This window comes from Malaya genurostris, chromosome 2 (assembly GCF_030247185.1).
Source record: "Malaya genurostris strain Urasoe2022 chromosome 2, Malgen_1.1, whole genome shotgun sequence".
NCBI classification, from domain to species: Eukaryota; Metazoa; Arthropoda; class Insecta; order Diptera; family Culicidae; genus Malaya; species Malaya genurostris.
Genome location: NC_080571.1, coordinates 333,261,542 through 333,288,026, shown reverse-complemented (window position 1 = coordinate 333,288,026; position 26,485 = coordinate 333,261,542). Strand labels below are relative to the sequence as shown.

General features: G+C 36.7%; 1 protein-coding gene across 6 annotated transcripts in view; it reads left to right on the top strand.

Moving 5' to 3' along the window:
* LOC131431632 (CUGBP Elav-like family member 2) overlaps positions 1-26,485 on the top strand; it is an 849,840-nt gene that overhangs the window by 437,392 nt on the left and 385,963 nt on the right. For all 6 annotated transcript variants that reach the window (XM_058597461.1, XM_058597459.1, XM_058597463.1 and 3 more), the window contains one exon: positions 11,216-11,580. In XM_058597461.1, coding sequence (XP_058453444.1) covers positions 11,216-11,580 — 365 coding nt within the window. The remainder of the gene's footprint in view (positions 1-11,215; positions 11,581-26,485) is intronic.

Here is a 26,485-nt window from a genome sequence, read left to right as displayed (position 1 = left end):
CAAAAGTCAAAAGTCAAAAGTCAAAAGTCAAAAGTCAAAAGTCAAAAGTCAAAAGTCAAAAGTCAAAAGTCAAAAGTCAAAAGTCAAAAGTCAAAAGTCAAAAGTCAAAAGTCAAAAGTCAAAAGTCAAAAGTCAAAAGTCAAAAGTCAAAAGTCAAAAGTCAAAAGTCAAAAGTCAAAAGTCAAAAGTCAAAAGTCAAAAGTCAAAAGTCAAAAGTCAAAAGTCAAAAGTCAAAAGTCAAAAGTCAAAAGTCAAAAGTCAAAAGTCAAAAGTCAAAAGTCAAAAGTCAAAAGTCAAAAGTCAAAAGTCAAAAGTCAAAAGTCAAAAGTCAAAAGTCAAAAGTCAAAAGTCAAAAGTCAAAAGTCAAAAGTCAAAAGTCAAAAGTCAAAAGTCAAAAGTCAAAAGTCAAAAGTCAAAAGTCAAAAGTCAAAAGTCAAAAGTCAAAAGTCAAAAGTCAAAAGTCAAAAGTCAAAAGTCAAAAGTCAAAAGTCAAAAGTCAAAAGTCAAAAGTCAAAAGTCAAAAGTCAAAAGTCAAAAGTCAAAAGTCAAAAGTCAAAAGTCAAAAGTCAAAAGTCAAAAGTCAAAAGTCAAAAGTCAAAAGTCAAAAGTCAAAAGTCAAAAGTCAAAAGTCAAAAGTCAAAAGTCAAAAGTCAAAAGTCAAAAGTCAAAAGTCAAAAGTCAAAAGTCAAAAGTCAAAAGTCAAAAGTCAAAAGTCAAAAGTCAAAAGTCAAAAGTCAAAAGTCAAAAGTCAAAAGTCAAAAGTCAAAAGTCAAAAGTCAAAAGTCAAAAGTCAAAAGTCAAAAGTCAAAAGTCAAAAGTCAAAAGTCAAAAGTCAAAAGTCAAAAGTCAAAAGTCAAAAGTCAAAAGTCAAAAGTCAAAAGTCAAAAGTCAAAAGTCAAAAGTCAAAAGTCAAAAGTCAAAAGTCAAAAGTCAAAAGTCAAAAGTCAAAAGTCAAAAGTCAAAAGTCAAAAGTCAAAAGTCAAAAGTCAAAAGTCAAAAGTCAAAAGTCAAAAGTCAAAAGTCAAAAGTCAAAAGTCAAAAGTCAAAAGTCAAAAGTCAAAAGTCAAAAGTCAAAAGTCAAAAGTCAAAAGTCAAAAGTCAAAAGTCAAAAGTCAAAAGTCAAAAGTCAAAAGTCAAAAGTCAAAAGTCAAAAGTCAAAAGTCAAAAGTCAAAAGTCAAAAGTCAAAAGTCAAAAGTCAAAATTTCTCAGAGACTGCTCAACCGATTTTCACAATCTCAGATTCAAATGGAAGGTCTTACGGTCCCATAGATCGCCATTGAGTTTTATCCCGATCCGACTTCTGGTTCCGGAATTACAAGGTTCCGGAATTATGTGCAAATCTATTAGAAAATGCGCATTCAATTTTCTCGGAAATTTCTCAACCGATTTCCACAAACTAAGATGCAAATGAAATTCTTTAAAAAGTCACCGAAAAGTTGATCCAGATCCGACTTCCGGTTCCGATATTACAGTGCTATTAGTATGAGTATCTTTTCACACGCAATGGCGAAACGAAGTGAATTTTTTTTTTAATTTACTTCTAAATTCATCTAGTTGACAGTCTTTTTTAGTTGGTGGATATATAAATCTACTTTGCGACTTTTAGTGTTCGGTTTCCGTTTCCGAACACACCGATAATAGTGAAGAAAAGCACGAAAAACGGAACACATTTCGATTTCTCAGCAACGGTTAAACCGATTGGCACAAAATCATGAATCAAAATAAAGCTCTCAGTATCCTAAAAGATACTGTGCAATTTCATCCAGATCCGACTTGCGGTTCCGAAATTATAGGGCGATGAGTATCAAAACTTGCATACTGTCATACAAAATGATACAAAACCGGTACGTTTCGGTACGTGCTGGTACAGAAGAAGAAAACATCACCGTCTAGCACTCAGCGTGTTTTGTTCAATTTTGTATAGCGTGCAGGGTTGCCACATTTAAATCTATATTAACTTGACATAACTGTTTACAAATTAAAAAGGTGATGGTAGTTTATACCAAAGAAAGTTTTTGATTTTTTTCAAGTTTGAAAAAAAATCTTGAGAGAATCTTCTAGTAATATTTTTGAAAACATAAGTAATATGAAAAAGGCATCATTACATCGCTAGGTGGATTAAAAAAGGTTTTTTTGTTTTTCTTTTAGAGATTGTACAAGTACCCGAAACTCGGGTTGGTGTCGGGTTCGGGTCGAGTACGGGTAAAGTTTTTTTTTATATTGGCTCTGGTTTAAAAAAAAATGCATACTCGATCATCTCTAGTTTATAATACCATTCGACGGTCCATAGATCCTAGCTGTATTGTCCAGAAAGTTCCACATCTTAAATTCAGTCTGCATCTCTCATATCAGCTTACCAAAATCCTATTTCACTCAATTTCAGCTCCATAACGAAGTTGTTCTCGTTTTGCTCGTCACATTCGAAAAATTCGGCTACTAAGTCATTCTTCCTTCGAATCCATTATCGTGACCGCCCTTCTGCACATATCAGAACTTGTTCAGGCAATTTCCCATAGTTCCTTCCATCGAAAATTTTTCCGGCAGGAGAATAAAAGCGAGCAGCAACTTCCACTGAAACAGAAATGAGACCTTTCATCCGGCATTTTAATCTCATCCCTCTGTGGTCTGCCGTCGGTTGCCGTAGGAAAAACTTGAACCCGGCACGGCCCGGTCCGTCCAGTCCATCCAACGGCCCGTGGCACCGCACACCAACCAGATGCACTCCCGTGGAAAGCTATTTTCTGTGTCAGAGAGTTTACACAAAGTTTTGGTTTCGTTTCTTTTTTTTCTCTCTATCCTAACAGACTTTTTTTCCTCTGCTATCCTATCTTAACCAGTTTCTGCCGACCGACGAATCAGCCGCCAGTTCCGCCTGTTCCGCCCGGGTGTTGTTTCTTCTCCGTTTGGCGGTGGCGGCTAACCAACTTCTTGACAGCTTTCAAGTGGGAAAAGAAGTGTTGCCCACTCGAGTAACGCTCTTTCCACTGCCCTACACACTTTTCCGAGAGAACCAATCCCCCCGCGTTTGGTACGTACCGCGGAAGGAGGCAAACATCAGCAGTTTGAGGTCACTATTCCTACGCCTGGCCACGCATTCACCCAGCCAACTGAGTTTTTCTCGCGTGTGCTACGTTATCTACCCACCATGCAGGCAAGCTCCGTCAGTGAGAAGTATAATATAATAACACTACACAGTGGAAAAAAACTGTTAACTTATTTAAAGACATTTTCCATTAGCGGAGGTGAAACTTTGAACGTATCGTTTAATTCCATATTCACACTGAACAATTTTGTTTTTGTCGAACGATTGTATCACCTCTCTGTATTTAATTTTTAGATGTCTGCAATCAGTTCTATTTTCCAGCGCTTGCTTTCTACTTTCTCCGGGTTTCCATTTCGAATAACATCTCTTCAGCTTTGCCCTGTTATTTTTTTTCCGCTCGACATTTTTCTACACCGAAAGCAAAGGTCCTGCCGAGTGAAACTAGGTATGCTATTAAGATAAATATACCAGCCAACAGTAGTCACCGACCGAAGACTTTTACTTAAAATGTTATTAATTAGTTTTATTTTCATCCTGCTTCCTGCTGTCGTGATGGTCGTGCTAGGGTCCGAACGATTGGTTTATATAGCGAAACGGACCCCAAGCGATGTGTTGCGGCACGGGAGCAAGGTGCTAATTAGTTTTGCAGCTCATGATATTGTTCTGTGATTATACTGTACATAAAACGGGGAAAATTTTGTCCAGCACGGCAAGGCGAGCTGACGGAAACCTAATCAACGCATCAGAAGAAGAAAAAAGAATCATTTGGAAACAGAACCCAACCGGAGAAGGAGAAATTAGGACCAAGAGGAAAACAACAACACAAACCAATCACGAAGGAAGTGGCAGCAGCGTGGTGATGGAGATGTTTGTCGAAAATTTGACTTTTTCTGCGTTTGTTGTTTTACTAGTTTGTAATGTGCCGGGCTTAAAAACCGGCAAAGTTTGCCCGTTTTCGTTTGCTTTCTTGTTTATCGTCTGCTGCATCCAGCTCCGATGAGAAAAGTTTATAATGAGCTGTATGAGAAAATTTGCCCACCATGAAAAGTAATTAATCGAAGAAGAAACAAAGTCCTGCCGGAGTAGGATGCCTTTCAGCTCGGTTTACGTTAATTAGCGATGTTTGTGTTGTTGGGTCGCATTTTTTTTCTACGCTTATTGTGACAAAGCTCCTCTCGATCAGTTTGACAACACTGAATTACCGCACGTGTCATCTGACACCGATCAAAGCAACCCGGTGCATGTTGAACACGCTCTTTGAACATAACTCATGGCTTGAGTTGCGATTACTCAAATTCATAAAATGGAACAATATGTCAAAATTTGAGTATGGATTTGCGTAAAATAAACTCGTTGCCATCAGGGATGCCAGGTTTACAGATTAAAGTGTGTTTCACAGATTTTCAATTTTCTGCACAGATTTTCACAGATTTCTGAAAATGAGATCACAGATTTTCACAGATTTTTGAAATCGAGCACAGTTTAGTACCAAAAAGTACAGAGCGGTTGAGGAAAAACGTACAGAGCGTGTTGGTAGTGAGACCTTTTTTGATTTTGATCTGCTATTATGGTACGGAAAACGGGCACAGATTTTCACAGGTTTTTGGCTTGATCACAGGTTTTTGAAAAATTGACCTGGCATCCCTGGTTGCCGTGAGTCCTCTCGCATTTATTCATACATTAGATTAAGCGTTGAGTTTGTAAACATTTGAGTAAAAAAATACTTCTTGCAGTTCAGTGCGTTTTCATTCTCAGAATATTCTTATCGAAATAAAGATTGCAAGAATACGTCGTTTTCCATTGCCGTTTCTAGATCCGGTTTTAAAAAAATGAATCAACGTCAATCATAAATGTTTTGTGGTCTCAATTGTGCTTAGTGAAAACCGCAACATAAGGATATCAAAACAATTCAATTTGTACCCCAAACCGTTCAAAAGGAAACGGTTTTGAATCACTATTTTGCGCATTCAAAAGCAAGAAGAATAACTTTGTATTTGAAAATTAACGAAGGAAAATTTCTTCATTTTGAGAGTAAGGAACTCAAATTTTGAGTTGAACTTACTCAAATTTTGAACAAAATATTTTTTCTTATTTTGAGTAAAAATTACTCAAGTTTTGACAATTTCGTCCCTTAACGCAAAAATGAGTAGATAGGTGGTAACTCAAGTTTAGAGTACGTGCACTTTTTATGAATTTGAGTGATGTGTAACTCAATTTTGAGTTATGTTCAATGAGAGTGAAAGGTTTTTAACTGATGTCACTCTGAAAATAAACTGTATCGAATATATCTTTTTGTATTGTATTTAAGAAAAATACGCTTTAGACAATAATTCTTCTAGAATATTTGTGGCTCTGTAAGAGGCCGTTTAGTTGTTTGGTGATTGAGTCCTATAAACATCATTAAGCCAAAGGCTTGATATTACATTCAGATTGTGGAATTTTACCTTCTGTTGCAACAGACTTTGCAGCCAATTCATAACGTACAGAATCATTGCATGGCTGGTGCTACGATTCTATTGGGTTTGGGAATAATTTGATGGTTCTTAAATGAACCGATTCATTATATTTTTTCGATCTTCAACAATGTTAAAAGTATTCATATCAAATACAAATAAGCAGCGAAATTTCGATAAAATTTTTGGCGCTCGCATAAGGTGAACGGCGCACAAATTAAATCAGCTAAAACAATCTACTTGCAGATGTTTACGTTCAGACGTTTTCGAATCGCATGTTATAGTGCAAACAAGTTCAATACTAATGCTGGTTGTACGAAAGGCAAAGTGAACTTAGTGACAGGAAATAGACCTTTATGTGGAGAAAGGCCAGACAGCGCACAGTGGGGAAAAAACAATCAAAATCGTGACTTTGCTCAATAATTTTATAAAAACCTGAGCAAATACTTTCATTTACGTATTTTTTACGCAAATTTTTCCGTAAAATCGATTTATGATAGTTAGAAGTTCCGCAAAATTCACTATCATGCCCGTTTTGCTCCAATTCCTTTTTCGCTGACTTTACTTAGAAAACTAACTGTGAAACTCTGGAAAAAATTGAATTCGACCAATAGGAAGGTACTCCTGACATGTTCATAAGTTAGATAAATGGATTGTTTTTAATGAGATTGACCGCAAATAACTATATTCTGTTTTACCCCCAGTTATCTTCTTCCATGAATTTACAGAAAAAGAAGTTCTACTAATCGGTGTTTGGACCAATTTTGGTTAAACAAGACAGTTCTATGTTTCGTATATAACCTTAAAAACTAATTAACAGATAGTCTCCATGATTGCATGCTTCCTGCTACATCGTTTTACTAAAATTTTCGTACAAATATAATTTTATGTTGAATTCAGATTTACAATCCCGAAGCAGATTCAATATGAGCTACCAATATTGGTTTTATATTACGTACAAAACCAGTTCGAGACATCGATTGAAGTCGAAAAATTTGGTAAGAAAGCTATGGTCTGGCAAGCAATTTGTAGCTGCGGTAAGATTTCGAAACCCTTCATCACCACTGCTTCAATGAACAGCGAAATATACATCAAGGAATGTTTACAAAAACGACTTCTACCCATGATTCGAAGCCACCAGGATCCTGTTGTCCTCTGGCCAGATCTTGCTTCTTGCCCCTACTCGAAATCAACGGTAGAATGGTATACTACCAAAAATGTCACTTTCGTCCCAAAAGACATGAATCCACCAAATTGCCCACATATTCGACCATTTGAGGAATTTTGGGTATTAACGAAGGCACATCTTAGGAAACATGTCTCGGCAGCCGAAACCATTCAACAGTTCGAAAAAGATTGGAAAAAAGTGTCAAAACTTGTCGCCAAGAAGTCTGTACGGAATTGAATGAGCAACGTTCGCAAGAAGGTGCGCCAGCTAGTCTACAATGGCTAAGTAGCAAATGTTGAGAATAATATTCTGTTGTTGTAGTCTAATATTATCAGTATATCGAATATAATTTGAATAGCTAACAATTGTGAATTATTTACAGCGAAACTTTCACTTACATGAAACAGCCACTACAAAACTGACATAAATGACGTTCAATTGACATTGAAAATTTTCAATTTGAAACGTTTCTGATGAAATGAATAGGATTTTTGTTCTGCGTTTTGCTGTCTTCGTTCTTCGCCAAGTGACAGCATTTAAATACAGCAACTTCGTTTACCTGATGGGTTATGATCAAATCAACAGATATGCAGGCAATGACGCAGCGGCTGAATAAGATGGTCAACTAGATTTTCTCTCAAGTTCATCAAAAAATATCACAAGGGTGAACACGCGGTGTTCTGGCTGGATCTAGCATCGGCCCACTACTCGAAGCGCTTGTTGAATGAGATGAAGCGGCTAAGTATCGATATGGTATCCTAGTCGGTTCACCCGACCAAAGTCCTTCAGCTGCGTTACATCGAGAATGCATGTTTTCGTCCACCAAGTTTGTGAAAATCAGGTTCTTTTATCTCTGAGAAAATCACGATAGTTTTGTTCTGGTGTTTTTGATGATCAATTCCGGTACGTCCGGAACCGGGAACAGGAAATCGGTGGAGCCGAAGTCGGTTCGTGTGGCCAACAACTAACATGACTTACAAATATTGGAATAGTTTGGCCAAATTTAGAAGATTTTTCCCAGTTTTTGCATCATCACTCTCATCACATGTTACTTAAAATTTATAACACACTTCTCTCTGTATATCCGGAACCGGAAGTCGGATCCGGTTGAAATTCAATAGCAACCTAATGGACCATAGAAATTTTCATTCGAGCCTCAGTTTGTGAAAATTGATGAAGCCATTTCTGCGGAAAATGAGTGACATTGTTTGACACACACACATCCATTGATCAACTCAACGAACTGAGTCGAATGTTACCTGACACTTTGTCCTAGTCGATTTTTCAAGTGATTGCATAACCCATCTATATGAGAAAGGCAGGAAAAACAATAACATGTTTTCTCCCTTAGTTGTCGAATGTAACCACAGTTTTTTGTGGGTTTGGTCCACGCTGCCCTTTAATAACGAATGAAGGTATTAGTTTACCTGTGCGCATAGGAGATCCTGGGAAAAAGTTCTATCTCTGAGTATGGAAACAACTTCCTGCGCGTAAAAAAAAATATTTGCACGACATGCAAATCAACGACAAAGTTAAATAAGCATGATTTGAATCAAAATTTTGATTGAAAACCACCGTCAATGAATAGCTGAATTCAAATGCGTTAAATTAAAGGACTGTAATTTTACATTGAACGGATCAATGATTTTTTAACTAATTTTGTTTAAAATTTCGTGATCCAAATATGTGCAAGGAAAATTTACCAAATATTTTTTATCTGTGTATGATCACTAGGGAGTCAATGAAAAAGGGTCATTGCGAATTTCGTAAAGCTGCTATGTCCAAATTAGCTTTTGCATTGAGGGGGAGTAAGTGATAATTTGAATTAAAAAAAAACCTTTAGTTAAATTCCCGTGTAACAGAGCATAACCTGAAACAAAATCAGAATTTTAGTAATTATCAATTGCGTTTGGGTATTTTGGAGTACAGGTATATTTACCGAAATTTTTAAGATTGTCAGTGAAATCCAAGTTTCTGTTTTTTTTTTGTAAATTTTGTTCATAAGAAATTTCTAGCTAAAATAATGAAAAAATATATGTCCTAAAATTTAAAAGTTTTGATTTGATTTTGTTTGGCAAAATTTTCCCAATAATAAAAATTCTCTGTATTTGCACCAAAAATTTTGAGATTCTTTGAACGGATATATAATGTTGTTCATCATTACAATGTTTCTGGTTATATTTCCAATATTTTAAGGCAGAAAAATGTACATGTCATCGCTTTAATTTTTGAGTTATATACAAACATGTGAAAAAAATTAAAAACTCATATTTATTTATAAATTCATCGATTTTTTAAGGTTTTCTTTTGATTGTGCAGGAATGGTAGTTTAGCGAAAATTGTAGCTGGTATCACTAGCAATCGAATGATGTGTAAAAATATATCGCTTTGAAATTCGAGATATTTACGATCATTGTAAAAAGTCTCACCTTTTCTTAGGTCATCTATCTACAGTTTTCATTATAACTTTGGGTAGACGACCCTATTTTTCAGTGCATTTTATTTATGGAAATATTACCTTTCCAATGGTGAACAAATTTTGAAGATCGGTTGACTAACAACAAAGTTATGACTCGGTAAAGTTGAAGTTCTCAATATCCGATTCGCGATGCAGGTGCCGCATGAATGCAGATAGGGCATATTTTGAGCTTGAAAAAAAAACCTGGAACGGGAAAAATCAGATTTTCATTAGTTTTTCCTAAACGATCGTGAAAAATGATATACTTAAAATAATCTACAAACTTCACAAAATTAGAGGTTGTAAAATTTTTCGAAATTGGTCAAGTAACAGCAGAGCTATGATAGCTCAAAGTTACCGTTTCAAACCATCTTTAGTTTATCTTTGATCAAACCATATTAGTGAGTCATAATGAATGATTTAATGAAAATTAGAAACCGTTCTTTGTGTGTACAATTGTTATGAACAAAGAACGCTGGCATTTCCAATCTTCCTACTCAATACGCTTCGCTCCTACCTAGTGCCCTGGTGATTCCTCCCGATCTTTCAATTTACTGTAAATGTTTATGATGATTCAATGCAAAAAAAAATTTCAAGTAACAGCGCTAACCATGGATTGTGATTCTAGCAAACGAGCAAGGCCCGAAATTCCTATCGTGACATTTCATTCCATCATCAAAGTCCGAAGCTGCTCTAGCGAAAGACTGACACAGTAAAATAATTACCGAAGCTGGGATGAAACAGTAAAAAGATTGTTGACCTTTTCAAATTTCATCGCTCACCAGCCTACTTGCGAAAATAAAAAAAAAAATCTCCGGAAAAAGCAGGGGAAAATATTAAATTCAATTATTTCCTATATTGCATTTGAGTGCACCGATCCGTGGTGAATTTAATGAACTTTTTCTGTCTCGCGCCCATTCTCCGTGTGCATCGTCCTACCTTCTTAGTTTTATTCTATTTGTGCTACTAGACTCCCTGGCCAGAAGGAAAGGGGGGGGGGGGGAGGGAGGAACCCGTTGCCTTGCCAACAACAATTTCCATCATCATCATCATCATCATCATTCACGGGAAAAAATCCTGCATCCTAGCGTGCACTATCAAGTGGAATGTTATCGAAATAATGATATAGTAAAATCACCCTCCCACACGGTCTTCGAGGCCACCAGGACGCATTCCAACTGAGAGCCCTGAGGGAAGGACGAAGGTATGTGAATGAAGTCAATCTGAGAACGAGGGAATCGAATCGTGGGTTTTTTTTCTAGCTGTCCTAACCCAACTCGTGCTCTCGAAACGCGATTGTTTCACCATTTTCCGCCGCCTAATGATGGTTGAACATTCTGGCCCGTATCGAATTAGTTTCCCGGAGGTTCTCGGGCGAAAAAGAACGAACGCTTCAGTGCGTTTAGTTGCACGATTTCTATGGCCAACTCGAAGGGAATCGGGAGGAATGCTGTCCACGGTCGGGCAAGAGTTCCTAGGGCTGCCGTGGAATTGAGTGGAAAGCTCTTGAGATAATGGCTTTTTGCTCGACTCCAATTGCAGCGATTGTTACGCAGTCGTCGAAGAACCACGTCGTTGCCGTGGTGACAACTTGTGCCAGCTGCTGCCACTGACGATAATGATGATGGCGATGAAGGCGATGACAAATAATTTATTTTCGCTCTCTGTTCCAAACTAATTGGAGAGAAAATTCCTGGGAAAGTAATTTGAATAATTTCTTTTGCGCCGTTCCTCGGCGCTTTCTCCGTTCACCAGTGCCAGTGGGATGATGTTTCCAATTTGCCCCGTTTGCAAGAGGAAGAAATGCCGAGAAAAAGGTATTCCATGACGATGATATTTAATTGATTCCGAGGAAATTGAATTTCAAGTAAGGCTTCTCGCGGAAGGCGGAACTGATGGGTAATTACGCATTGACGATTTGTAATCCCACCGGTGACAAGATTGTCATTTAGCGACGGCTGTGGCCGTTTGGGGTGAACCGGAAAACTAATTGGGCCAAATTGAGGTTGTTTATTTGGAATATTTGATTTTTCGTTCGCCGTGGATGGAATAATGAAACCGTATTTTTGTGTTCTCCCTTTATTTTTTTCAGCGCCATCCTGAACATGAACAACAACAACAGCAGCACCGCCAACAATAACCTCAACCTTGCCAACAACAACAACAACAACAATCATACGTTGAACAACAACAACCCAAATGTGATAAACCAAAACAACAACGGAAGCAGTTGTCTTGGTGTGGACATGCAGCAGCTAATTCCGGCACGAAAGTCACCCACCGGCTGCGAGGACGAGGAAATTCCGAGGGATCAACCCGATCCGGATTACATCAAGATGTTCGTCGGCCAGGTGCCCCGGTCGATGGACGAACAGCAGCTGAAGGACATGTTCGAGGAGTTTGGCCGGGTGCACCAGATCAATGTGCTGCGGGACAAGGCGTCCGGGCTGAGTAAAGGTAGGTCCATCTTGTTCTTTTTTTTTTTTTTGATTTCATCGTCTGTTGGAATCCGATTGGAAATTCGAACGGTCGGTCGGAGAGTGCAGGGTCCAATCAACACACACACGCACGCAAAAAAATTCCAATTTTTCCATTCATGGCCGTTGTTGATAGTTGACGGGTGGAGATGCGATGAGATTCCCCACACGCGGTTGTCAGGACACTGGCTTAGTTGCGGCCCAATAACGACAACAACGGCCATGTTCACCAGGTGCAGATGGCTTTTCCAGAGGCGACAGATCCTTCGCTGCCAGTCGACCGACATGGGAAATTGAAAGCAGTCCGTCAAACGATCAAACACTGCACTGTCTCGCTTTTTCCTGTGCGACGACAGTTCAGCCGAAAAAAAAAACAGGATTTCAGGGCTGACTTTGTTTTAGGTAAACAGGAGCAGGCAGGCAGTAGAAAAATACGAAGCTAAATATTTCATCAATTTTCTCAAAGTTTTTCTATAGTGTTCTTTTTTCTCTACACGAATGAATAGCTTATGAAACAACTGAGGCGGTCCTAACAAAAACTTTTAACAAAGTATTCGATCACGTACGTGCAGGTTTAGTCGATTTTTTACCAACTACCAATAGATTCTTGCCGTTTCATTTATTAAAACAAAGCAACCAACAGAAAAAAACGCATTCCTTGAACGGGAATCGATTCAGTGCAAAAATGGAATTTTTTGTGTGTCTTTGAACCTGATTTGATTTCCATGCCACTCGGAGAAGTAATGCTTTTTAACTTGTTTAATCAAAATAACAGCAATAGCGGCCCTTACACGATAATTAAAAGTATCATTACTAAGTAATGACACTACTGCTCAAATGCTTGTCATTACTGCATTACTGTTCATCATTATTTTTTAGCATTACACGTTCATTTCTAATGATGGCATTACTTTCGAAGGGTAATATATGTTAGGTCCAATGCTTTTATATTACTATTGAACATTTTTTTAAAGCGGGAAATTGAAACTAATTCATTTGTTCTCATTTTTGGCATTAAAAATGCCTTACTCTTCACTATATGGGGCCGGGTGTCAATTAAAAGTTTCAAAAATAGTCGCGTAACCTTTTTGTGTCATAATTTTGAACGTTAATAACTCGGTCATCTGTTGATGGATTGTTATAATTTAACAACCAATCGATTCGGAAACTTTTAACTTAAACATGTATGACGACGTCGTTTCAGTATTTCAATAGCATACTATTGAAAAAATGGTTTTAATCGACCTATGTTTTCATCCACCAATCCCAGTTGTAGAAAATGACGTCAACTTCTTGTTCGGCATAGGAGGCTTTGCGTCATGCATAAAAAACACCGCATCGTTATGCGTAGTATGAAGAGAAATCTATAAATATATGCTGCAAAATATTTCTTTGCCTAGTCGATGCTTGACTGTGTATGAAACAGTGAGCTGATGACTGGATTGTATATGCGTTCGCTCGCTGGATTGTCGCTTTTGCATTATGTGCTGGTGAAATTTCCTGCTATCAGCGCAACACCGTTTTCGCTTGAGTATCTTATATATCAGTATTGAAGAACCGAATCAGCGTTATTACCGGTTCTTTTGAAATAGCCCATGTTTTTAGTAAATCTTTGGTAATAAAAATGTCTTACTCTTCACTATACGGGCCCGAGTGTCAATTGTCAGTCATTTGTTGATGGATCGATATAGTTTAACAACCAATTGTTTCGGAAACTTTTAACTTAAACATGTATGGCAACGTCGTTTCAGTATTTCAATAGCATACTATTGAAAAAATGGTTAGAATTGACAATGTTTTCATCCACCAATCCCAGCTGAGGAAATTGACGTCATTTTCTTGTTCGGCATAGGAGGCTTTGCATCATGCATAAAAACACCGCATCATTCTGCGTAGTTCGAAGAGGAATCTATAAATATATGCTGCAAATCATTTCTTGATTTCAGTTGATGCTTGACTGCGAATGAAACAAGTAGCTCGTCCAATGAGGTAATGACTAGATTGTATATGCGTTCGCTCGTTGGATTTTCGCTTTTGCTAACTCACTGTCAGTGGTGGTAAATTGCGAACCGAACGCCGATGCTTCTGCAAATTTACTCAAAAATGTTCACCGAGCGTAAGCATGCGATAGGTTCGAAAACTATTCCCTCGGTTAATGCGAAGGTGTTCTGTGCTCGGTGTTCGGCGAAGCAATCTGTTTCGAACCGTTCGGTTGGCGGACCATCGGCGAGGGCCGAGTAAACAGCGTTCGATACGATGCCTTGTTGATTTCAATTCTCGCATCCTGGTTTTGAAATTATCAATGCACACGTGATCAGCACAAAAAAAAAATGTTTTGTTCGATTGATAAATCGATCAATAGCAATTCAAATGGTATTATTTTAGACATTATCAGTGTGCGTGGGGTGGCTCGATATGGAAAATAGTAAGTTTTGGATCTTTTGAAAATTTTATGGTTTTGGTTATAGATTCTATATCTATAATAATAATAAGAATTGAATATTTTGGAACATTTCAGCAATCGTAGAGTGGCTCAATATAAAAAGGGATTTTTTTTACTCTTGCAAATTCGATGTTTAATAAACTGGTGAGTCAATAGCAAAGAAAATTAGGTAATTTCAGGTATTTTCAACGAGCGTATTTAAATTTGATGTTCTATTGATAGTTGAATCAATAGAAGTTCAACTTGGATAATTTTAGACATTTTCAGAGAGCGTAGAGTGGCGAAATTTGAAATTTGGATTTTTTTTTTACTAATTCGATGATTATTGAATAGTAAAAAATCTTTGGAAATTATCTGCCACCGTAGGGTTTTTCTATTTGAAAAATTGTACAATTTTTGACTAATACCAATTCGATGGTTTGTTGATTGTTGGATCAATAGCAGTTCGAAATGAATAATTTTGGGCATTTTCGGTGAGTGTAGGATGGCGCAATATGAAAACTTGTAAGTATTTTGACTTTTGCTGATAAAATGTTTCATTTAATAGTGAATTAATAACAATTACAAATTGCTCATTTTTGAGATTTTTAGGGACCATAGGATGGTTCTATCTGTATAATGGTGAAGTTTTTGACTAATGTCAATTCTATGCTCTAATGATTGATAAATTAATAGTAGTTCAAATTAGATGATTTTCATGATGACGATAAGAACATTTTCAGCGATCGTAGGGGGGTTTAATATAAAAATTTGAAAATATTTTGATTTTTGGTATTTTAATGTTCAATAGATGAGCGAATCAGTAGCAGGTAGAATTAGATGATTATGGACGTTTCTAGCGAGCGAGCGACGTTTGTTAATTTTGGATATTCTCAGCGAGCGCTGGATGACTTAATATAGAAATTGTAATTTTTAAACTATTAACAATTTCATGCCAGCGGTAAAGCGGGAACCGAGCACCAATGCTTTATACATATTTGTTTAGAAATGTTTTCCTATCAAAAATATGCAAATGCTGTTCATTCGGTTTATGGTACAGTTTGATTGCTGTTCGGCGGAGCAATATGTACAAAACCATTCAGTTGGCAGACCATCGGCGAAGGTCAATTGAGCTTTATTCGATGCGTAGTTTTATTATTTATGGTTCGATGAAATGCCTACCTACAGCATCAAAAGTAAATTCTATTTCAGTTGATGAGCAAAGCAATAGCGCATTAAAAATTACAATCAAAATCACAGGCACTTCGACGATTTGCATGTTTAAATCCGATGGTTCACCACCACTACTATTTATATATTAATCAATACAGCATCCGATTTGGAAAAATAGTTCACAATTTCTCATATAAAGCTGCTTTACCACCGAAAAAAATGTTTAAAATTCTAATATTCCAATTGCTATCTATTAAACATTAAATTAGCAAAAGGTAAAGTATTCCCAAATTTTTATATTAAGCCATTCCACGCCCACAAGATATGTATAAAATTATTCTATTCGAATTTAATTCATTCATCAATCAATATAGCATCGGATCTGCAAATTCAAATACTAACATTTTTCAAATAGAACCACACTACGCTCGCTGTAAATTGGAAATCCTATTGGAACTGCTATTGATTCACCAATTAATAGGACATTGAATCGACATTAGTCAAAAATTTTAAAATTTTCCAAATAGCACCACCCTACGCTCGTCGAAAATGTCCAAAATTATCAAATTTACATTGCTCTTGATTCACTATTAAATGGAACATGAAATCAGCAATAGTCTAAATATATGCAAATTTTCATATTGCACCACCCTAAATCGATAAAAATGTAAAAAATTATTTCCAGAATCAACAGACCATCGAATTAGTCTAAGATACAATTTTTGTCGATTTTTCAAATAGAACCACCCTACGGTTGCTGAAAATGTCCAAAATTGTAAAATTTTAATTGCTTTTGAATCAATATTTAATAAAACATCAAATTAGTAAAAATCAAAAAATTTACAAATTTTCATATTGCGCCACCCCCGCTCGCTGAAAATGTAAAAAATTATCCAATTCGAACTGCTATTTATTCAAAAAATTTTCTATTTTCCATATACCGGCACCCTACGCTCGTTGGAAATGCCCAAAATTACTCAATTTTAATTGCTATTGACTCACCAATTTATTCAATATCGAATTTGCAAAAGTTAAAACATTTTCAATTTATCATATTGAGCCACCCTACGCTCGCTGGAAATGTACAAAATTACCATACTCTGCTAAGCTACCCAAAAACTGAAACGTCCAGCCGCAGCTGACAAAGTTCGGTTCATCCGAATCAGCAGCCTATAGTACTCGAATCGGAAGTTCATGAACATACTAGTAACCATAGGCTCACAAACTAAAGCATCGGTTCTTTCACCATCAGCATCGCTTCTTGGTTCGGCGATGCTTGCTCGAACGATGGTATCGGCAAATTCATACTCGCGATGGTGGTTCGCTTTTTGGTTCGGAACGAACACGTTTTGCGTGTTCGGAATCGATACTTTACCACCACTGCTCACTGTACGAGGCTGGGTGTCAGTTTAAAAAAATGCAAAATAACCGCGTAACCCTTTTCTATCATAATTTTGAACGCTTAGAACTCAGTCATTTGTTGATGAATTTATATAATTTAACTACCAATCGATTCGAAAACAATTAACTTAAACTTATGCGGTAATGTGATTTAAGCATTTCAATTGCATACCATTGAAAGATTGGTTTGAATTGACCTATGTTTTCACGAGCCAATGACAGTCTCAGTGAATGATGTCAAACTCTCGTCCGATTTGCACAGTATGAACTATAGCACAACAGGGAATCTATAAATATATGCCCGAATACATTTCTGCTTTAGTTTACCCATGGCTTATGTTGGTTCTCCGGTAACTAGCAGGCCAACTTATACCGTTTTCGTTTATTGATCAGAGCAGCCCGAAAGCTGACCCAGAGTCGCCCAAACAACGTTTAATATGTTTGTTTTAGCAACCTGAGGTCGCTCTAGAGCGGACTCCAATCGCGTAGTTTCGCTCTGAAATTTTTTTCGGGTCGCACCACGCATCCAGCCGAGTTTGTTTATTTTATCTTTTTTTCATGAGTTGTTGTTTAGGGCGCGTAAAACGTGTTCGTTTTACTCGGAGTCAGAGTAGCCCGCGTCTAGGTTCAAAAACGAAAACGGTATTAGAATTATCGGCAATAGATTTTTCGAACCTAATTAGAAGCGCTTGTATCTCTGTGATTTATTGATAAATTTTCCTCATTTAACTTGATTCGAAAAAGTCTAAAAATGTTTTAATTTGTCAACGTGTAGTGTGCATACTGAAATCTCTATTTACATACGAACAACACGGTGGCGCGCAAAAAAATTCAGTAAAAAGTTGTGTTATGATGATAATCATAGATAATTATTTCTCATTAAATGTGGCTTAATACAAAGAACTATCTCTCAGCATAATCTCTCAGGCCCTATTATTAAACCAAACAATAATCGTGTGACCTAATTGAATAGTTAAAAATTGATTTAGTCGTATCAAGTATAATATTTAGGTCGATTCTTGCTTCCAAGAATCTTATAGAAGGGATCCAGACTAAGTGTAGTAAAAATAATGCAATACAAATCGTTATGCAGTATCGATTTGAACAAGCTGTTGTCTTACCAGGAATAAAACGCTTCAAAAGATTCGGAACATAGTACAAATAAGTTGTTTGTAATTTGTGACTTTTAGTGCATCCATCATCATCTTTATTTTTGTATTTATTATGGGTACCTTAGCATTATTTCATTTTTAATGTAATCGTGGTCGGTCGTGTCTTGTATACAACCCTCTAATTTTTCACTTTAAAATTTTTAACAATTCTTATCAAATTCAAGAAAAATATTTTGAAATGCCTAATCTGGAGAAACAAAACTTACTTTGTTTTGAAATGTTTTTCAGATAAGAATATAATAGTCTCGCAAGGAGGAGGCTGGTTTTGTCGTAGTTTGGACAAATAGAATATGCCACTATTCCATAATAACTAATTCAATCAAACGAAAAATTGTGTTGTAAAAGTATATTTTGTTTCTGAAATTTTTGTCTGTACAAAGTTACTGCGACGACACGACCAGCCACTCCGAAGAAAAGTCGAAATAAAAAGTGTCTGTGAGCGATTTACCACAAGTTACCATAATATTGAACTACCCCTTGGAAACTTAAAATAAAATGTTCTCGAGCAACACTGTTCCGGTTGCTGCAAAGCAGTTACCATGGAACCAACAATACTAATAAATATACAGGTTTTTCGTTGACGAATAATCACCCAACTCAAATCAATTAATATTTGCAGTTTCAAAGAAATTTAAAGATATTTTCTTATTCCAATCGAATCAGTTTAGGTGCTTTAAAAATTTGTCAAAGGGATCGATGATTTGGTTATAGTGATGTATTCCACTCCGGATCATTGAAGAGGAAGAAAGTGCACAGATATAGATTTTACAGCGATTTATTATAACTCGCACATATATCTTTATGAGAAGTGATGATAAAATAATATAATATAATAATATCTTCAAACAAATCCCACGAATCTTTGCACCCTTTGCCAATATTAGCAGTCGAAGGTGGGGTAAGGTGTCATCAGGTTCAGGACATTATCTTATCAATGTAAATTTACATTATATCGGTAAAGTATACTTCTGCAACATACCTTACATGTGTATTTTTGCAATGTTCAAAGTGACGCATTCTGAAATGAATTATCGTAGACAATTACTGCCGTTCTACGCACGATTGCCTTATTATGTGGAATTTATAAATTTATGAAATTTATATATATTTATAACAACTATTCGTAGTACAGCAGATTGACCCTTGAGTTGACTGTTGTTAAAAATGTGTAAAGGATCGAAACCCGACGTTAATCGTAATACCATAGCTAAATAGGATGACTAGTACATAACATCCATTTCACTAATACTAACATAATTGAGTGTCAGAGTCACATGGTCGCCCTAAAACGAAGGAAATTTTATAGCTAAAAACATACTGCATTTCCAAACTTTAGAAAGAATAGTACTACGCATTGAACCCTACCCAACAAAACCTAACAAGTAGAATCGAGGAAAAATCAAATAATATTCTTGCAAAAACTTCGATTGGTTCCAACGCCAAGTATCAAGTTAGGTTTTTGTAAGATTTCCAACGATCTGCGTGAATTGAAACTAGCGAAAACAAGTTCAACTCTCATTCGGAATTCAATTGCATTGTTTCAAATTCAGTAGAATTCCTAGACTGAGGTCTTCACTTCGCAAATCTTTTGTAAAAAAAACCCTTTTTACTTTCTTGTAACAATCCATTTTATCTTTTTCGTGAAATATCAAAATTTAGTCTTATTCCCGTTTGCAAAACTCACAAATTTTGGTTTGTTCTCTTTTGTTTACATTTTTAAATTGAATAGAAATCGTTAACAAGGTTATGGTAGCTGTTGTACTAAAAACAACAATTTTGAAGACTGTGTTGCCAGTTGCAGACATTTCACGAAGGATTTCATTTTGACATTACCAGTTACTGAGGGTTAATTGGATTTGTGATACAGTTTTGAGAGCGAGTGGCAGATCGTGTCGTCGGTTACTGAGTTCACCAAATTTTGATTCTTTAAACCAGTAATTCCCAAACTCATCCTTCTACTGCGGTAGCGAAGCGTGATATCTTAATGTCTGATAATAACTGCTTTGAAAGTCTCGGCTCAATGACTTTACTTTTACAATCATAACCTAGCTTATTGGGTTGTATCAAAGACATCATATTAACAAGAAATCCAGCTCTCCCATTTCCCGAACAAACCATTGGCAACATCCTTTTTTGCAAGCATGGCGCCCTCAGACGAGTCGAATCTCATATACATATAAGTAGGAAAAAGAAATGTCCAATTCGTGCGCGCCAAAATAGCAGCACTGCGCACCCATACAATTGACATGATATGTTGAATGTGACGCCGTGCGATGGCGGTGCTGAACTGAAGATTGATCGTCGGTGTTGAACAGTCGTTCGCACCGCACACGTATAGCTCTTGGCTCCTGGAGATTTTTTCTGGCTACCTAGAGTTTCATTGATTCAAGGCTTCAGTCTTTTTCAAGGCTACCTGAATCACTAACAGTCTTTTTAAAGATTAACAATTAGTCAGCCTTTCTTAAGGCTAGCTATTCAAAGAACTATTCTTCGAACTAATCAGTCTTTATTAAGACTACCACAAAATCAGTTTTTGTCAACACTTTTCCAAACTAGGAGTCTAATCGAAGACTAATTTGGCCTAGTTTATTTAATTTCAAATTTCATTCATTTCAAAAATGCCTGCGTCCAACCGGAAAGGCAACAAGCCTAAGGCTAAAAATAATTCAATACGGAATAAATCACAATCCGTTATTCAACATTTTTCTGATAACATTCGCGATCTTAAAGAATCTGAATGTAAAAATAAAAGACAACGGACGGATTTCCCTTCCGTCCTGAATCCGATTGTAGCGACATAGAAGAAAATTCTTCAAAAATTCCCAAAATGGACGCTTGTCGTTCTGGGAAGAAACAACAATCTATGCCACCAGTGACGCTGATGATTTCCGACTTCAAAGCATTCCGTACTGAGCTTTCTACTTTTCTCCCGGAAGTAAAAGTCTCATTTCAAATCGGACGAAGAAAAGAATGTCGAGTCTTGGTTGATGGATTGGAAGAATACGAACGTCTTATCCGATATTTGTCCGAGAAACTTCATAAATTCTATTCATATGATATAAAAACAGACAGACCCTTCAAGGCTGTCTTGGAAGGCTTATCAAATGATCAAAGTACCGATGAAATTAAAAATGAACTAAAAGAATTGCTTGGTTTTGCCCCTTCCCAAGAAATACTTAAGAAAAAAGAGCGAATGGCATTTCTAAGCCACGCTCTGGAATTTCCCATGAACTTTACCTAATACACTTCATTCGAAGTGATGTAAACAATTTGAAAACTTTAGAAAAAGTACGTTTCATTTCCCACATTAAAATTCATTAGGAACATTATAAACGGCATAATCGTATTTCAAACTTAACGCAATGTCGTCGTTGCCAAGGCTTCGGACATGGAACGAAAAATTGTCATATGGACATACGGCGTTTGAATTGTGCTCAATTGCATTCGAAAGACGTTTGTCCAACGAATGAAATCACTGATAAATTTTCATGTTCAAATTGCGATGGAAATCATAAATCCAATTATTTGAAATGTCCTGTCAGGGAAAAAATTTTAAACGCTCGTTCGCTTAGACAACAAGTCAAATTAACGACCTTAAATTTACAAGTCAAATTAACGACCTTAAAAAACAGGCACGCCTTCCAATTCGTCTTCTAACATAAACAATTTATTGACAGGTAGATCGACCTCGTCATCATCTTCTTCTAATGAGAGTTACGCTTTGGTGACAGGTAGACTCTTCATTCTTCTAATGTAAATAATCAAAACACAGGAACGCCTTTCAGTTCATCTTCTAACGAACACAATGTATTAATAAGTAGATCGGCCAAATTATCTTCTTCTAATGGCAGTTACACTTGTGTAACAGGTAGAAATCTACCTACCAATATTCCTTCAATGCCATTCGCTTCTTTAAACGAAGTCGATTTAGGCGATATAACGGAAAATAAAATGATCAACTTTTTCAAATGATCATCCGAATGAATTCGACTTCATCAATTTTTGAAGCATTTCAAATCGGATGGTAATTTGCAAATAATATTATATTTAATTTAAAATTTAACAGTGATATAATTATTTCAATATTTTAGATTGGAATGCTCGATCTTTAAAATCGAGTGAAGATGAATTTTATAATTTTCTCAAAGTTCACAAAATTCATATTGCCATTGTGACAGAAACTTTTCTTAAACCAAATGTCAAATTGAAAAGCAATCCACATTATGTGGTTCATCGATTTGACAGGTTTACTGGAATGGGTGATGGAGTTGCCATTTTTGTCCAACGGCAAATCAAACATCGAATATTACCTTCTTTCAATACTAAAGTTATTGAAAGCTTGGGAATCGAAGTTGAAACCATTCATGGAATTTATTTCATCGCTGGAGCCTATTTGCCATTCCAATGCACCGGCGAACAATTAAATTTCTATAAAGGCGGTTTGCAAAAAACTTACAAGATATCGACCGAAATTTTTCGTAATAGGGGCTTAAATTCTAAGCATGTCCAGTGGAATTGTAGGCAAAATAACAGTAATGGTAGAATGCTTCATAATCAACTCTCTGCTGGTTACGTTACAGTTATTTATGCCAGTAATCCGACTTGTTTCTCTTCCTTGAAAAACCCGTCTACAATTGATCTGGTTCTAACAGATCAAAGTCACATTTGTAGTGAACCGATTACACATGCTGACTTTGACTCAGATCATCTTCCTGTAACATTCAGACTTTCCAACGAAACTATCATTAATGCAATCAACTCAATATTCAACTATCATAGAGCTAATTGGTTGGATTACAGATCTCACATTGAAAATCAAGTGGATCATGAACCTATTTTAGAAAATTCTGCGGACATCGACACAGCAATTGATAATTTGAATCATTACATTATCGAAGCTAGAAATCTTTCAGTTCCCAAAGCTCAAACTAAATTAAATTCTCCTATCATCGATGACAATCTTCAACTGCTCATTCGGTTGAAGAATGTTCGTCGACGACAATATCAACGTTCTCGTGATCCTGCTATGAAAAACATAGTTAAGGATTTACAAAAAGAAATTAAACATAGATTTACTCTTTTGCGAACAAATTAAACCATATTCTAAACCCTTCTGGAAACTTTCTGAGGTTCTTAAGAAACCTCAGAAACCAATTCCTGCTCTCAAGGAAGGAAATCAAATACTTCTTACAAATGGCGAAAAAGCTCAAAAATTTGCTCAGCAGTTCGAGAGAAATTTCAATTTCTTATTTAAACAGTAGAATTTTATTCTACAGATTAAAGGCAATAAATTTGTTCATGATATCCTTTCTTCTAAAAGTAGCTGTTCTTGAGATACTTAAATATTTAATTATAACACCTTTTTTTATATTTCCATGAATTGTTTATTTGCTTGCTATATTTACAATTATTACATGTACACGAATAATTCTTAATTATATTTAAGGTTTCATTTATGTCCTACAACTTCTTCCTGAACGCCATTTTTGTACAATTGACGGTTTTCGAGTTACAACGATTTGAAAAAGGCAATTTTTGTGAAATGCAACAATACATACGCCCTTTTTAAAAATCAGTCGTGAGTCGGATTGACCTCTCAATCGGTTCAAAATTTATGGTTTGCCATACTGAAGCCATGTGGAAAGTTTCATCCAAATCGGAAAAGGTCAGTTCTGATTTTGTCACTTTTTCATCTACTCATTCCTGGAATTGCTCAGCTTTGCAATTTTGCATATCCAATAAGCTGAAATTCATAAGCATTTTTATGTAACATGTGTCAAAATTAAATATACAATTTTAGAATCGTTACTAATTTGTAATTTTTTACAATTGATTCAACGGAAATGACGATGATTCTAGAAGCTTTTTAATGTTGACACGTGTTGCATAGAAAATAGATATAAATTATAGATTATTGGTGTGTGCAAAATACAAATTCAGAAAATAACACAAACAAGTGGACACATAATTTTATAAGTAGACTCTAAATACATACTAGGGCTAAAAACTAATGATAAACATGTTTGTAGCAGTCCCTGAAAAAGACTAAATTAAATAGTCAAAACGTTGAAGTGAAAGTGAATATTTGTTCCAAATGTAGTGAAAGACTGAATACCGAAAACCAAATTTAAATGGCTAAAACTCTTTCCGATAACACGGAAACAATGTCATAATTTACAACAAAATTTACCAAATTGAACATGTTTGAAATCCGCAGTTTTTAAAATGTTCCCGTTGAAATCGAGAAAAAAATTTTTTTTTTCATATTTTTCGCTACTTATCGATCTTGATTAATCGATCAATAGACGTGATTAATCGATTATCATGCTTCGAAGCATCTAATGGATTACTTAAAAAAAATCAAAAATCGCATTCCACAGTAAAGGAGCATGCAATTTTATAACAACCAATGGATGCCTTTTCATTGAGTCACTAATAAATTCTATGACCTATCCCGCCATCTGTGAATTTCATCCCTGGGCGTCAGCAATTTCGAGCAACCACATCAATTCGCACGTGGGTGTGTGTGTGTGTTAGGGCTTCCGAAGTAGCAACAAAATTGCCGCCGCCTGCTTCGAAGCAGAAGTATAAAAATCAACAAAAAAATGACAGCTCTCTGGATACCATCTATTTTTTTTTTTGGTTTTCTTCATCCTGAAACCATCATTTCCCTGACGGCATTTCGGGTGACATTTTCGGGAAAGTCCGATCCGATATTGTCCGGTCGTATGCCGCCGCACTCGAACGTGCCGATGTGAACCGGCAGAACCGTACCGGCTGAAAACGTATCGAAATTGGTACCGTGAACGCCTTTAGTTATGCATTCTACCGATTCCGCCTCAACACCGTTGCGAGATTCGATTCGATGGAAAAGTGAACGATGTTGAGCTGAGTTGGCCATGAAGTGCCCTGCCATCCCTTCTTTGGCATGTACACAGTGAATGGATGGAGCGGGTTTGAAGGACCGTTGATTTTCAATCCATTACTCATTTTTTTTTCACTCTGTACCGCTTCATCGTCGTCATCGTCATCCTGAACGCCATCGTCACGTGGAGGTGCCAGTTCAGAACCTATTGAACCGGGATGATGTTCTCAGTCTGGACGACCGTCAGCGCCAATATCGTTTCTGAGTTGTTGTTTTTTTTTTGGGATTCTGTTGTTGTGTTTGTTCCTCAACAGTTTCCATTGTTTGAATACCGGATGGGTGCTCTTCACAGTGCTTTCGAAACAACAAATAGTTTGTCCCCTCAGAGAGAGAGAGAGAAAGCGCTTAAAAATCCCCTTAAACAACAAACTTACTACGGACAGCTTGATTTGAGGGGGGGTAGCCCGAACACTTTCTTGAAGGACTCCCAAACAACCCACTTAAAATTAGAATGAAACTTCCCGACCCAACTCGACACGGATGATGGCAAAAACACCGACGGAGACGACGACCTGCCAGGGAAGGTGTGAAAAAGGAAGGCAAGAACTCAAACAATCTGCTTTCGGACACGAACTTTGCGCTAATGCAATGCAGAGGAAAAACTGAAATTCACCAACGAGCAGGATTTGCTCCAGTCCGGCAAAGTTCCTTCTCAAATAACCCGAGGGCAATATAAATTAAATAAAAATCACCTTACCACCTCGTAAATGGGAGGGAAACTGGACCGGATCCGGCTCGGAAAATATGAAAGAAGAAGCAAGCGTGGTACGAAAATTTTCCGAAAGAATTTTCCCCAGTAATGTCTCGAGAAGTGGAATTTCTGGGGCAGGTGGAAGAATTTTGAATGTTTTATGGCACTTGCCGTTTCCTGGGAATTGTTCTCTCCCGCACTCACGACTCGATACGAAGAAGTCATGCTTGGTTCGGTAAATTTTGACGCCAGCAGGTAAGGGAAAAGAATGGTTCATGCTCTGAGTGGTACCTACTGGTACCGTTTCGAGTGGACTTGAAACGGTTTTCAACGGTTAACTTAATTAAACAGCACTGCACAACTCGTTACGGAGTTAGGGAATTTTCTCTTGATTAGATGTTCACGCGTCTTTCCCGGAATTTGAGTTTGATTTTTCAAAATCATGGTGCGAGAGTATTATCTTCTCAAGCTTTTTTCCATTTGCTAGATCAATTCCATCAAGTTTTGTCTTGAATTCCATCCGGCATCTTCTTGAGGTTCCGCTTGACGAAGACTCCTGGTAAGATGTCAAATCCAACCAAAACCAAAAACAGAACAATTGTGGTCCGTAAGCAAAGGCAACAGATATTTTTTCAGGCACTCCAGCGCTTAAAATTCCTAGTTGATGTTCCTGTTAGTGGCTTAAATGTCACTCTTCATACACCTGGAACAGATTGTCTGTCAAACAAGATATTTCTTTACTAACTTCGACTGCCAAATGGGTATGAAAATCTGCCATTTTTAACCTTCCAGTTTTCGTAGAATATTTCTCTACAGAAGGCTCTCACTCTGTACCACGCGTTAAAACTTTATCATCATCTTCTTGTACTCTTTCGCGATCACATTTTTGCAGATTTGTTCAGAGTTTCGGCACAATTTTGAGCCACCATCTCATTGTTAGTCGACGGTCTGGCTGTTCTTTAGTTTGGTTCTCGATCGTAGACGACACTCTCAGAATTCTTGAAATATCTCAGACGGAGAGGGTTGACTGCCGCTTGAAACAGCTGACTGCTCATTTCGACAGTTTCGTGATTTTACTTTTTCTTCCTAGCTATCGTTAAA